Here is a 13920-nt window from a genome sequence, read left to right on the forward strand (position 1 = left end):
AGAGGGCATTTGTGGGGAGCCAGGGGAAGGAGACCCACTCAGGCACTGCAGGTGAGGATGCCAGGGCTGGACGTCTGCAACTGTATCTGCCCCGTGCTTTCTTCCCACCCACCCCGACAGGTCTCTGTCCTTTAGCACCCAGATGCCCCTCTCCCGCCCGCCAGGCGCCTTCCTGCACCCTGGGACCTGGCGTCCTAGCTCAACATCAAGGCACACACAGTCATCAGCGGCGAAACCTAGGCGCGCCACTGCGCCCGGGACACGAGGAGATGCGAAGTTTGAAAAACTTCTGGGAGCGCGCGCCCAACTAGCTCTGATCCTTCCCCTTAGTCATAGTGTTCCTTTGGGGTTCCTCAAGAGCTACCAGCAGCCCTAGCTTTCCTGCAGGTGACAGTGCCTGACACTGACAAGACACCTTTCCTGAGCATAGTGAGAGGGCGGAACGGGGATGCGGGGTTGGGTCTGGCTCAGGCGGCTCCGCGCCTTAGCTGCGGGCGTGGAGAGAGGGCAGAGACGCAGCGCCCGGGCCGGGATGAGGCGCCGCTCGCTCGCCGTCCCGGCGGCCGGCAGGGGCGGGCGGGCGTGGACGCGCTGTGTGCGTCCAGCCGCTGTTAGGAAGTGGAACTGGAAGCGCGTGGCGCAGACTGAGCGGGAGTTTTGGAGGGAGTTTGCATGTGGTCAGCGCTGGGCTCCTAAGCCAGCCCCCGGCTCACATTACAGTCTATTTATAACCTCTCAGAGCCGTTTCCCCCTGAAAGGAGTTCTCTGGGACCACCTTCTTTTGGCTTCAACCTCTCCTACTCTTGACATCTGAGTAGCTCGGAGGGAAGCTCCTCCAGGTCAGAGTGTTTATATGTAAAGGAGACTGGTCGCTAGGGCTCAGGACCGGGATTATCCAAGCTCTGCAGAAACGCGGGCGGCTATTGCTTGGGGTGGGGGGGAAAGTCACACGGTTTCCAGTGAAAAGTGACAGAGGGTTTGCAACCGTCCTGAAGTCTTCTGCCTGGAACCCAAGACTTGCATGCTATGGAACACCCGCTCTTTGGCTGCCTGCGCAGCCCGCACGCCGCCGCGCAAGGCTTGCACCCGTTCTCCCAGTCCTCTCTCGCCCTTCATGGAAGATCTGACCATATGTCCTACCCTGAGCTCTCCACTTCTTCCTCGTCTTGCATAATCGCGGGATACCCCAACGAGGAGGGCATGTTTGCCAGCCAGCATCACAGGGGGCACCACCACCACCACCACCACCACCACCACCACCATCAGCAGCAGCAACACCAAGCTCTGCAAACCAACTGGCACCTCCCGCAGATGTCCTCCCCCCCGAGCGCGGCTCGGCACAGCCTCTGCCTCCAGCCGGACTCGGGAGGGCCCCCGGAGATGGGCAGCAGCCCGCCGGTCTTGTGTTCCAACTCCTCCAGCTTGGGCTCCAGCACCCCGACCGGAGCCGCGTGCGCGCCGGGGGACTACGGGCGCCAGGCGCTGTCACCCGCGGAGGCGGAGAAGAGAAGTGGCGGCAAGAGGAAAAGCGATAGCTCAGGTAAGGGCGCGCCGGGTACGCTGGGCGAAAGGGGCGGGGAGATGTCAGAGAAGGTTCTCTCGCTACACGGAGGCGGCAGGGAAGATGGTGCATGTCTTGCCCTCTCTGGCTCCCCGCCGCCAAATTCCGCGGGGCTGCCTTGGTCCTGTTATTTGGGGACACGTGTTTCTCCGAGGGCAGAACTGTAGCCAACGGCACTAAGCTCTCCAAGGTTCAAACTAGTTTACCAGAGGGTTGAGAAAAAAAAAAGGACAAGTGACAGTATGTGAAATCGATTGCAAAGCGTGACCTTCCATCTGCGCGATGGGGAGGGGAGTGTGCCCTGGGATGCAGCGTCCGCCGGGCGTGCGTGCGGTGCCGCTCCTTGACTTTTTTCCTTGCAAGTTCCCGACTCGGAGTGGCTCGATTTTTCCCATCGTTAACTGGATTTCCAAATTATTGCACAACATTTGGAACTAGCAATGGAACTTGGCAGGGCGTATGAGAAAAAAAAAAAAAAAAGTTCTAGTTTTTTTTGTTTTTTTAAAATTCTGATTTCAGAGTTCTTTAAATAGCCCCCTTTCCAAATGGTAAAATTTTCCCTTTGTTGGGGAAGATAAAATCTAGGAATTCAGAGGATTTTAAGGAATGTGTTAGAAAATTGCTAATAAATACATGCTCAGACTCTTGAAGAAATTTGAGTCTTAATAGTAGTTATATTGTTCTGGTACTCAAGAGAGAATCTGAGTTTCAAAAGTGGAAAATATTATTCTTTTCCAATTAAGAACTATGGGAGACCAGTACTGGAGACACACAGCAGACCCAGTAGTGCCGGTTCGCTGTCTCTTTGAGGCTGGTACGCGAGGGCGCACGCAGGAGGCGCTGATCTTCGTGGGGAGAAGTTGAGTAGGCACGCAAAGAGATGCGCAGCCTGCCAAGTAAATTGTAACAGTTCAGAAAATTTCACGTGTTCCAGGCAACTCCTCAAAGCCCTCACCTAGCTGTCTCATTATGAAAGCGTGGTTAAAGGATGCTCTCATAGAGTTTTGAGTTTTTTTCCGTAGCCACAACCTACGTTCCATCTTTTTGGAAAGTGTCATTGGTTTAGTATATAATATTTACATATTTTCTACCTTTGTGGAATTGGTTTAACAATTTTAGAAGGAGATTCCAGATATTGCTTTGAAGGACTGGAAAAATGTCTATCTTTCATAACGCTTTAGGTATGATCCCACGTAAATGACAATGACTGAGTCGCATTATTACAATGTCCCTTTGCAGTAATGCTATCAATTGTTCTTCGGCATGAGTTATGAGAAATCTAACTTTTACTTTCCAAGGTCAGAGGTAACATTTTATGCTCGGTTACAGATTTGTTTATATCTAAGAAAGTTAGCCGGAGTATCACTCATTTTTAATGGTTTTTACTAACCATAAATGAAACTTTTAAGACAGAGAATTAATAGGTTAATCATAGCAAGAAGGTTTCCATCTTCATTGGAAAAGAAGTCCGTTTTAGAACACAGTGATCCTCTCACGGACACAACATTTGATAGTAATAGAGCTCTATTTTGGGAAACAGATTCCAGTTCAGATTTGTCAACTCACTTTGGCAATTACCAGAAGCTCTTACTGTTCGTTTATGTTCGGCAATGAGAGATCTACGTGATAGATTGTTGCTCCTTATGCTTCCTGAACTGACCCAACACACCTAAGTTTCTTAGGACAAGCTGGGTTTTCACATAGACACACGTTCTTTGGATTGGGAGGAAACAGAGAACCATGTAAGAAAATAAAGTAATTTTTACATATTGAAGCTAAGAGAGTACTGGAAAAATAAACAGACACAAAACATCAGCTATATAAAGTATTGATAGATTACATCTTAAGTGGGAAATTGAATTAGTCATCAGCAATCACAGAATCACTGGAGAATTAGAATGAGGATTTTCTTTGATGGCGTATTTTGAAAGAAATTCTGACTAATTAAAAGGATATATCACAACAATTACATATATGTATACTCATTGAAAATAAAATTTTATTTACCAATTTCACTATTTGAGTTAATTGATGTTTGTTGAATCTTCAGATAGATGTTAGTTCAAGATATCTTTCTCCTGTAATACTGCATTTGGTCTTCCATAATTTACATCCACAGCTATTTCACTTTATAGTATTATAAAGACATCTCGATCTAGCAAAAATTAAAGTGACATAGAAAGTAACTGTAGTTCTAATCTATTATTAACACATCTCTCATTGCTTATAGCATAGTCTTACTATTTCAATATTTTTTAAAAATTAAATTAAATTCAGTTTTGAATTTTAAAAATTATATTATATGAAAATCATATCACGTCCAGTAGAGAACACTTATATTTTGTTAGGTAGTGTATAATTACTATGTATTTATAGTTTGGAGCAAATAGAGTACATAAATCCAGGGCAACATCGGAACCAAAATTTTGTAACCTTGCATCTAATACCCAGATACCATGTATGTGTTGCATTACCATGTGGAATTATAATAGAAATTTAAGCACCAGGAAATATTAAAGAACAACCTAAATTTTATCTATGGTAATGCTGCTAAAACTACAATGTGTAACACTTAGCCAGCATGCATTTACATACATTTCCCCGCCCAAACATACACATTTACAAACTCAAGAAGCTTAAGGATCTGGAAACAAATATTTATGGACTTTATTCTTCCATTATAGTTTATTGACAACTGAAAATAACAAAGTTTAATAGAAAAACACACTGTTATTTTTTATATGTGTTAAACATTTTTGCAACTTGAACCTGCCATGCTTTCTAGTGTTATTAGCAAAGCCAACATCTGCCACCTCTTCAAAGGAACTTTTAAAAATTGAAACTTTACAACTGTACTTAAAACAATCTCTACAAAGCAGGTGATTCTGAAAAAAAGTCTATAAATGGGGTGAATTACTTGGCTTCAATTACATTTGATTGTTTGCCAAGCAGTGCAGTAATAGGTATAAAATGCCTACTTTCAGTTAAAATAACTTATATAGATTAATCAATAATATTACTTTTTATGCAGATAATGCCAAATACTTGTAAATATTTTCTATTTAAATTAATTAAATGAATATTAGTAAGTATTCTATAAATTTAGGGATGTGAATTTTACAAGGTTTAGATCATATTAGGTTCTTGTAAAACAACAAATATTTTATTTGTAACTACAAGGTCATAAAATATTTATTGTCAAATTATATCTGTCTATATACCTGACTATACAGAATGACAAGAATGACATTAACAAGCTAGAAGTTAAATATACAGTAATGTGTTATTCACCCTAACTCTTGGTATTATAATGTAACCTTTTCTAGATATTTCAATCATCATGTTTTCTAAAAGGGAAGCAAAGTTCCTCACTTTATCATTCATCTCTGTATTACTGGATTATGGTTTTTCAACATTTGCTTTACAAGTTTAAATATAGTCTATTAGATCTTGATTAATATAGGAGAATATTCAACAAATTAAATGTCTCAGATCTATAGAATAAAAATTATTTTTGTCCTTTTTCTTTGAGTGGTAGATTAATTTTAGATAAGAACATTTTTAAATGGTAGCCTGACATTTCAAAATCTAAGTACCATTGATCTTCATGCATGCTCTCAAATGATTACACTCAAAAGCCAAGAGCAGCAATTTCTTTAGAATTAAGGTGCTTTGTTGTTGAAAGTCAGCAATAAATGTAAGGAAGATTGCAAATAGAATAAGGAATAGTTTCAGGTTTTGTGTAAATATCTTTATTTATAGTTTATTTGAAAAGGCAAAGCGTTAAGGCATGGGACTCCTGAAACTTTCATTTGAGTTAAAAACCACTTCTAAATATTAAATTTTAATCTTTGTTTATATGATCAATGGAAACCATTATCTTGGCACCCTATAAGCTCATCTTAACTAAAATTTAAAATATATATATTTTAAGTGTTACTGAATTTTCTCTCTGCACTTAAAAACATCAAGCCTTCATCAAAGTTTTGGAATTTATAGAAACTTAACAGTATTTGTTGTATGGCCTAGAGAGCCTAAGAAATTAATTTTAAACAAAAATAAAATAGCAGAAGAGATCAACTCTTTCCCTTAGATTTAGAAAAATTTGGGAGACTAATTTCATATTTATTGGAATTAACATTTTTTCACTTAAGAATTAACCTATTATGTAAGAAATTCCTACATATATATCTATGACCTGGTAATGGTGCCAATTTTATTCATTTGCTATATTAAAAATGGCAGCCAGAAATACAAAACAATGATGTTAATGTGATGGCTTTTTAGATTTTCATTTCAAATGAGAAAAATTAATATAATATAACAATAAATTTTAGTTTTAGACTCTGTTCACTTCAGTATTTTTTTTCTAAATTTCAGATTGTGTCTCTTTTCCAAGCATTGCCATAGTGATTATAAACATCTATGAATGATAAACTATAAAGTTAGAAAAAAATATTAGAAAATAAAATACACACAGGAATTCCCTGATTGGTCTTTGTTGAGTTAATAACTGTGAATGATTTATCACTCTCAAATTCTCTGTTATTTGTGTTTTTATTTTTGTTGTTGTTGTTGTTATATTGTTTCTCATAATAAAATATTTTGTGGGTAAAATATATTAGCACATGAAGTAAGACTATTAGGAATAGAATTTTCCCCCTTTGATTATAATAATAAAATAAGGATAGATTCTTGAGTGACCAGTTAAATTATATTTCCTGGGTTATGCTATCAGTGACTGATTCCAACAGTTTATTTAAAAGAAACAAAACACAAACAAAAATATACAAAAAAACAAAACAAAACCAAAATGATGAAGCAGAAACCAAGACCAAAGTCCACAAATTAGAAGTTGAGGTGAGTATGATGTATTCTCTATTTAATGTATTTAAGTAACAAAGCAGATTTTATTATCACAACTTACCTTTCTATATTATGTGTTTTCATTCTTAATACAGTTCAGTCATCATTAATAATCTCTTGTTAAGGTCGTAAAACATGAAGCACTAACATTTTTCTTACCTTTGTTATGATGCGCTAATGACTATTTCTTGGAATAAGCTGTATTAAACTAAACCCCCCAAGTAAATATGGGGTAACACAATAAAGAAAAATCAGTTGCAACACTCTGTGTACTACTCCTAAATCATAGTCATCAGTGAGATTAAAAATCCAACTAGAAAAAACTTTGCAGAATTTTTTCTTTCTCGCGTAGACTAAAACTTACAGTAGTAAAGGCCATGTAGGTCTCAATCTTCACTGGCATTACCTGGGTTAAGGCAGAATTAGTTTCAATCTGATGACCTTCCCTTTATGGTTTTCCACTTACATTATAAATAATAGGGGGTACAGTGTTACTTTAGTAAATTTATGTTAGATAGTACTTTATGGTAATAATCTATATGGTGATAAAAGATGATTTGACGTGGGGGGTGGGCACGCAATGCAATAAATCATATCAGAAATGTACACTTGAAATCTATATGATCCTTTTAACCAATGCCACCTCAATAAAGTTAATATAAAAGTAGGTTGCATTAGATAATATTCTGATACAAAATAATACTATATTTACTTAATCATTTGTCTAAATTCCAAAAATTGATTTTATATTTCAGAGTATTTCTATTTAAAACCATAAATATAATTTTACTAAATTAACAGAAAATTACATAGTAAGACCAAATGTATATATGTGGTTGAATGGGTCAATATTTTCCTCTACATTTGACTTTTTAAATATACAATAAAAAGTAACCCATTATTTATGAAACCTTTATTTATAATATTCCACGATATTTCTGAATTTATATATGTTACTGTCTATAAAGACTATGTATTATGTTGGTTTTATAAGATTCTGAAAATAGTATATGTTCTTTGGTCTCTTGCATGTGCATATGGACAAGAATAATAAGGTAATAAAATCTGTATTTATATGTATAGATTTTTTGGAAAGGGTATGTATAAGTGAGTGAAAAAGTCCTTCAAAAATAATCACTTTGCTCTTAACATATAATATAGGTTTAAAATTGATAAACTGGATCTTAGCTTATATAATATTGCTATATTATTTTTAAAAACTAGCATTTTCTTAAAAGTTTAATGATTCTAGATATTTATATATTTTGGTGATTAATTCTTGCATCCATGGAGTAAAAAACTTAGGGTTTTGATTGAAGATTTAAATTCAAAACTTGTTTGTCTTCAAAATTTCATAGAATTAATTCAATTCAGATATATCAAATGTATTAAAGACCTTATTGTTTGTTTTCATGTTTTTTTTAGTTTGCTAACATTTTATTAAAATCAGTTATATCATTTTAACAGTTTTTATGTATGCATCTATTATCTTTTATAGGTTATTTTTATCATTTGCATAATTATAATAATGTTACACTCAATTCTATATTTGTCATATTTCACAAGGACTATAAAATTAACCAATTTCTGTTTCCCAAATAATTCCATTTGCAACCATTATTTTTTATTCTGTTTTATTGAATGTTTTGGGATGACACTGGTTTGTCAGTTTTCTTTTTAATATTTATACCTATGTTTCTTAAAGTTTAGATAGGTACACTGATTAAAATTATGAGTATAAGGTGTTTCATTTTCATAGTTTTTCATTTCTCCTGAGTTTTAACAGAAAGGATCACGGTAAAAAAAGGAGAGTGCTGAATTAATGAGGACGTGGGATCTGTACTTAAAAACACACTTAAAAAAATGTTCATGTATAATATAAATGCACACATACTACTTGATAGAATTCCCAATTTAATTACTGATAACATAATCTGAACTACAGCATCCACATTAAACACTGTAATTTGATGTGAAGTATTCCAGCTGCAAAATAAAATATTAGGCTTAACGCATATACAGCTGTGTGGAGAGTCCAACAGGCTGAAGCAGGTAATCAATGATAGTCATTAAAGTCAAACATGGCAACTCTCCTGCAGTTTTTCCTTTTCCTTTTCTTCTAGCTCATTATTCTCCACACACTTCAAGAGATTCCCATAATACTATAAGAAAAAAAAAACAAAAAACCACACCAGTTATCTTACATGACTGTGGGCAAGAAAGTGATTAAGATGAAGTCATCTCTCAGACTCCGCGGAAAACCTAGAGGCGGATCCAGCTTAGGTTGGTGGATGCCAGTAGAATATTAAAGGCCTGGAATTTTGCTCTTTGAAAATATAGTCTTAAAGCTTTTCCAGAAATGACACCCAAATATAGAACTTATTTTTTGCACAGTGATAGTTATTTGCAAATGTAGTGGTGAAATGTATTCAGTGTCTGTAGAAATGGCTGCTTACCCTGTCTGGACTGCACAGTAAACTTTTGCATGATTTTTCTTAACCTCTTGAAAAACTAGCAAACTAAACCAAGGTGTATTCTTATTAGTTGAAAATAAAAATGATCAGTGACTCTTATCAAATGAGCAATGAATGCCAGGTAAATTTTAAGGATGATTTGATATTATTTTGATGGCAAAATCACATGGTTTAGTAAAATAGAATTGTGCCATTAAAAGCTTAGTGGGAATTAAATAGGCAAAATGTAGCTTTGAGTTTTGTAGAAAACCAGTCATTTGGCAGATGTTTTTTACATTTTAAGAATCATCTAAAGAGAACTTTACTACTAACTTCACAGATTGAGATTAAGTGACATCTCTCATTATTTTACAAAAGTAAAATGGGCTCTTGGTGTGTTTACTACTTTTTACGATTAAAATCTGTGCAAATACAGGTGTAAACTACATTAACTTTGGGAAATTTTTATATTATTTGAAATATGAATGGGTCTAACTGTATAAAACTAGCCAGCATGTAGATGTAAACTATGGGGACAGATTGAAATGACAGGAAACTCAGAGTTTAGGCACCCAAATCTAAGAGACTTCTGCCATTCACACTTCTCTCTTATTTTTGTATGTCTACCTTCAGAATTCAGGGAATTATAGATACCTTTTCTTCCAGAATTATTCTTTGTTCCTGGAAATAAAGCTTTACCAAATTTATTCTTGGATATCTAGATGCTTGGGAAAGTTAAGAGAAGCAGCAACACTATTGTTTTTTTTTTGCATATTTAGCTATTAGTTGATAAATCCTAAAGGATTTACCACAATCTTCGCTCCATAAGACACACCTAGGGTTTTAAGGAGGAAAATAAGAAAAATAATATTCTGAACCAAATGGTGTGTTAAAATACTTAATAAAGTACTATATTTTTCAGTGTCCATAAGACGCACGAGCATTTTCCCCTCCACTTTGGGGGGGCAGGTGCATCTTATGGAGCAAAAAATATGGATCTTATTTCTTAGTCATCCTATCAGACAATGAAATAGGTGGCACATTCAAAGATATCATTGAAAAGAGTTTGTTGTGGACTATTTGATGGTAGGGAGCATGTAGGAAAACAACAGGAAATGGTAAGTCACCCAGTGCCGGCCCACAATTGGAAAACATTAATGTCTCAACCTGAGGGGGTAGGTAGAAGGAGTGTTCATAAGAATACAGAATCCAATGAGAGGGACAGGAGTAGCTCTCTAGGAGTGTTCCTGCCTCAGGTGGAGGATTGCAACTATATCAAATATAAATCAGTAATCTGTCTTCATGCCTTCCAGTCTACTTCTGTTGCCTCCCATTGGCCAAATGTATTTAGAAGTCAAAGAAGCCAAGCTTACGAGTCCCAGTAGATAAAATCCATCCTCATCAGGAATAGAGTCTGCAGAGGAGTGGCCAAAATACATAGATCTAGGAGAACATACCATCTCACTCTATTACTAGCTGTGATTTAACTTCTCTGTGCCTTAGTTTTCTAGAAATTATAGTAGGTTAATATACATAAATCACTTAGAACAACGTTTGGCTCAGTGGGCGTTATTTTTGTCATGTACCAACGTAGGTACAATTACGTTGTGGGTGTGCACCAGCGGAAAATAATTTTTATCTTATGTTGCCTGTTTATTTGTATTTTACAACTAATAGTGCTATAAAAAATGTTGCTTGCTTAAAAGATTGCTAAAGATTTAAAATAATCTGCAATGGCCCCTGAAATAGTAAGTATCATGCCATGTTACTGAAATGTTGGCTGAGTTCTAGACTAAGTTGTGTAAAAGGCTCAAGTTTCGTTCATTTAATTACCCCTAAGATTCCCATTCCATAGCTCTTTTGGTTGGGCATCTCCTAACCTTCTTTTCTGGTTGTATCCTGCCACTTCTCTGTCAAACACCTCTTTTCAAGAGGAACAAACAGAGGGCCATTTAGTCAAGAAGAAACAGAACTTAAACCGAAGAGATTTAAATATGACTGAAATTTTAGGTCTTTGTTTCAGCTGTTAATTTGGTGATTGGACATGACATTTTTCTGCTGTCCTGTAGAGTTTATTGCAGAGGGAACTTACGTATTTTAGCTCTTTGTTATTCTGGTGGTTTTATTTGGAGATCCTCATAAATGGCAAATACGCCAAAAAAAAAAAAAAAGAGAAAAGAAAACCCTACAAACTAAAAATGTATTAAATCCACATAAAGTGCATAAAAACATTTTAGTTTGGTGACGATATTTTTTCAAAGAAAATAATTGTTGGTTTGTGTATGTAAATATATTTAACAAATTGTTGAGAATTATTGTTTCAGTTGAAGCCAGAGAGAAAAGCAAAACTCACTGGAGGTACAAATTTGGAGTGATTAGTTGATTTCACTCTATTTAGCCTAGTCACCTCTCCTGTATTCACAGTTCAATGTGGGCAATTCAGAAATGTGTTCGGAGAAATTTTTAAAAATATTATAATGGTGGTGTTTGGCAGTTGCTTTTTAATAAATCATAGAATCAAATACTGCATTAAAATTCTCAATGCTGGCCCTGGCCAGTTGGCTCAGTGGTAGAGCGTTGGCCTAGCGTGCGGAGGACCCGGGTTCGATTCCTGGCCAGGGCACACAGGAGAAGCGCTCATTTGCTTCTCCACCCCTCTGCCGCGCTTTCCCTCTCTGTCTCTCTCTTCCCCTCCCGCAGCCAAGGCTCCATTGGAGCAAAGATGGCCCGGGCGCTGGGGATGGCTCTGTGGCCTCTGCCCCAGGCGCTAGAGTGGCTCTGGTCCCAACATGGCGACGCCCAGGATGGGCAGAGCATCGCCCCCTGGTGGGCAGAGCGTCGCCCCTGGTGGGCGTGCCGGGTAGATCCCGGTCGGGCGCATGCGGGAGTCTGTCTGACTGTCTCTCCCTGTTTCTAGCTTCAGAAAAATGAAAAAAAAAAAAATTCTCAATGCTAAGTTAACTTTTTCAAAGCTCTAGATTCACAGCAATTTAATCCCTAAAGTAAGAGAAGTTCAAACAGAGGACTAGTGCTTGCTTCTCTGTTAGATAATGGAAGGCTGGGCGGGCATACAGTGAGCTGTGCAGGAGAAACAAAACATGAAATGTTCAATAATAAATAGCAGTGGCCAGAAGGGGCCAACTGCATCAACTAGTTTATTACTCTTGAATGTCAAAGTAAGCTTATTTGTGAATTTCTTTTTTTTTTTAATAAATTGTAATCAATAATGTTTGAACAGATCATTAGAATCAGAATTATCAAGACATCAGAAAAGACCCAAGGCATTACCCAGTTCAATGAATGTATTTCCTAGATGAGAGAAAGCGCCCAGAGAAGTTAAGTAACGTCTGTCCATTCAGCCAAGTAGTGGCAGCTGAACTTCCATATCCTGACTTCAGCCTAGTGCCCTTAAAAGGAAAATCTCATAAAATATTTTTAAACCTTAAGTTTTTTAGTCTTCCCAATAAAAATAAATTTCAGCATCATTTAAAATGTTGGCTACTGCGTTTGAGTGAATAAAGTGCAATTTCACAAAGTGCTTTACTTGGGTGTAAACTACCTCTTTCTGAAACTGATTTTATGTCCTATTACCTCAGTCGTTTTTCATTCTTATTTTATGAATATGAACACTGTTATACTTTCTTAGCTGCAATTTTATAATTTTCTAATGACATAGTTCTTGTTTTCGATTACCAGGGTGCCTGCATATTTCTGACACCTCATACAATAATAAACCATAGCACTTTAGTTCAAACCAGAGTTTAATATCTGGCAATATGCACATGGGCTTTGCTATATTACATCAATAAATAAAAGCTATTGATGTAAACAGAATTATATTTTGGATAGCCATTTATGAATTGAAGAATCTGTTAACAGTTTTAAAGTTTTTTTTTTATTTAATACAAGTAAATTTGGCTAAACTGGCCTTTACCTGTAATTCATTTGCCTTTTTGTGTTCAAAGTAATGAATCGTAATAAAGTAGACATCTATCAACTCTCCCTTGTCTCAGGTCATTAACTTTATCTCCATTCTTAGGTATTGAAATTATTTTCAATTTTAATATAGTAATCTCCTTACATAGAAGATATTAAAAAATATTAATGGTTGGCATTTTGCCTTCGCTAAGCAGATGTGCTTTCTTTGCTTCTCGGACTCTCCTACCCACACCCATCTTTCCCACAGTTTGTAAACACCAGGCCCATCTGCACTTCCCCAATACAATGAACTATATAACCTCTGGAACACTCTTCCCACTGACCTCTCATGCTAATTCCAGATCATTAGTTCTTACAAAACCCTCAAAACACAAAATTAAATATGGAAAATACAGCTGGTTTTTCCAAGAATTACTATATTTCCAAAATAACAAAAGAACAATTCCTTGTACACATAGTTAATTTTAACTTATATTCAAAATTCCTTCACATTACTGGACTGCATCTTGCTACACAGTTCGCCAAAATCCACTCTAATGCACATCCTTTTATTTATTATTTTCTATTTCTGTTTTCATGTCTCTTAAGGTTCATTATGTTTTCTCCCCAGGTCTCCTGGTGTATAAGTATCTTTGTCTCTTTTCATTCTTCCCTGATGGAATTCCATATTGAATGTAAAGTAATATTTTGAGTAATGTCCATTAATGGATATACTACTAGATTTTGTACTGATTCTTGTGTGCAAATAAAGTTTATTTTATATCAGATATATATAACATAGAATTAATATATAATATATAAGTCAATATATAATATAATCTCATATATATTTTATACATATAAAATATATATAGATGTATAATATATACAGCTTTATATAATATATACATATATACATACACACACACATATATATATATAAAATCAGATAGATTGATTTATATTAGTGCTTTCCTGGCAAAGCATTATTTTCATAGTGTAAGTAAAACAATGCTGTTAGTTTAAAACAGTGTTCTTCCACTTACTTTCTAATGTACCTACCTAAATATATATAGTCCTAGTTGTATGTAAGGAGTTTTCCACTAAATTTTCTGCATCTTC

The 13920-nt window shown here is 36.3% G+C and overlaps 1 protein-coding gene across 1 annotated transcript in view; it reads left to right on the forward strand.

The window, feature by feature from the left end:
* Positions 1-589: 589 nt before the first annotated feature.
* Positions 590-13920, forward strand: part of MEOX2 (mesenchyme homeobox 2) — a 75828-nt gene continuing 62497 nt past the window's right edge. Inside the window, exon 1 of the mRNA XM_066354226.1 lies at positions 590-1540. Coding sequence (XP_066210323.1) covers positions 1027-1540 — 514 coding nt within the window. The 5' untranslated portion in view covers positions 590-1026. The remainder of the gene's footprint in view (positions 1541-13920) is intronic.

Source organism: Saccopteryx leptura, chromosome 12, assembly GCF_036850995.1.
Source record: "Saccopteryx leptura isolate mSacLep1 chromosome 12, mSacLep1_pri_phased_curated, whole genome shotgun sequence".
Taxonomy (NCBI): Eukaryota; Metazoa; Chordata; class Mammalia; order Chiroptera; family Emballonuridae; genus Saccopteryx; species Saccopteryx leptura.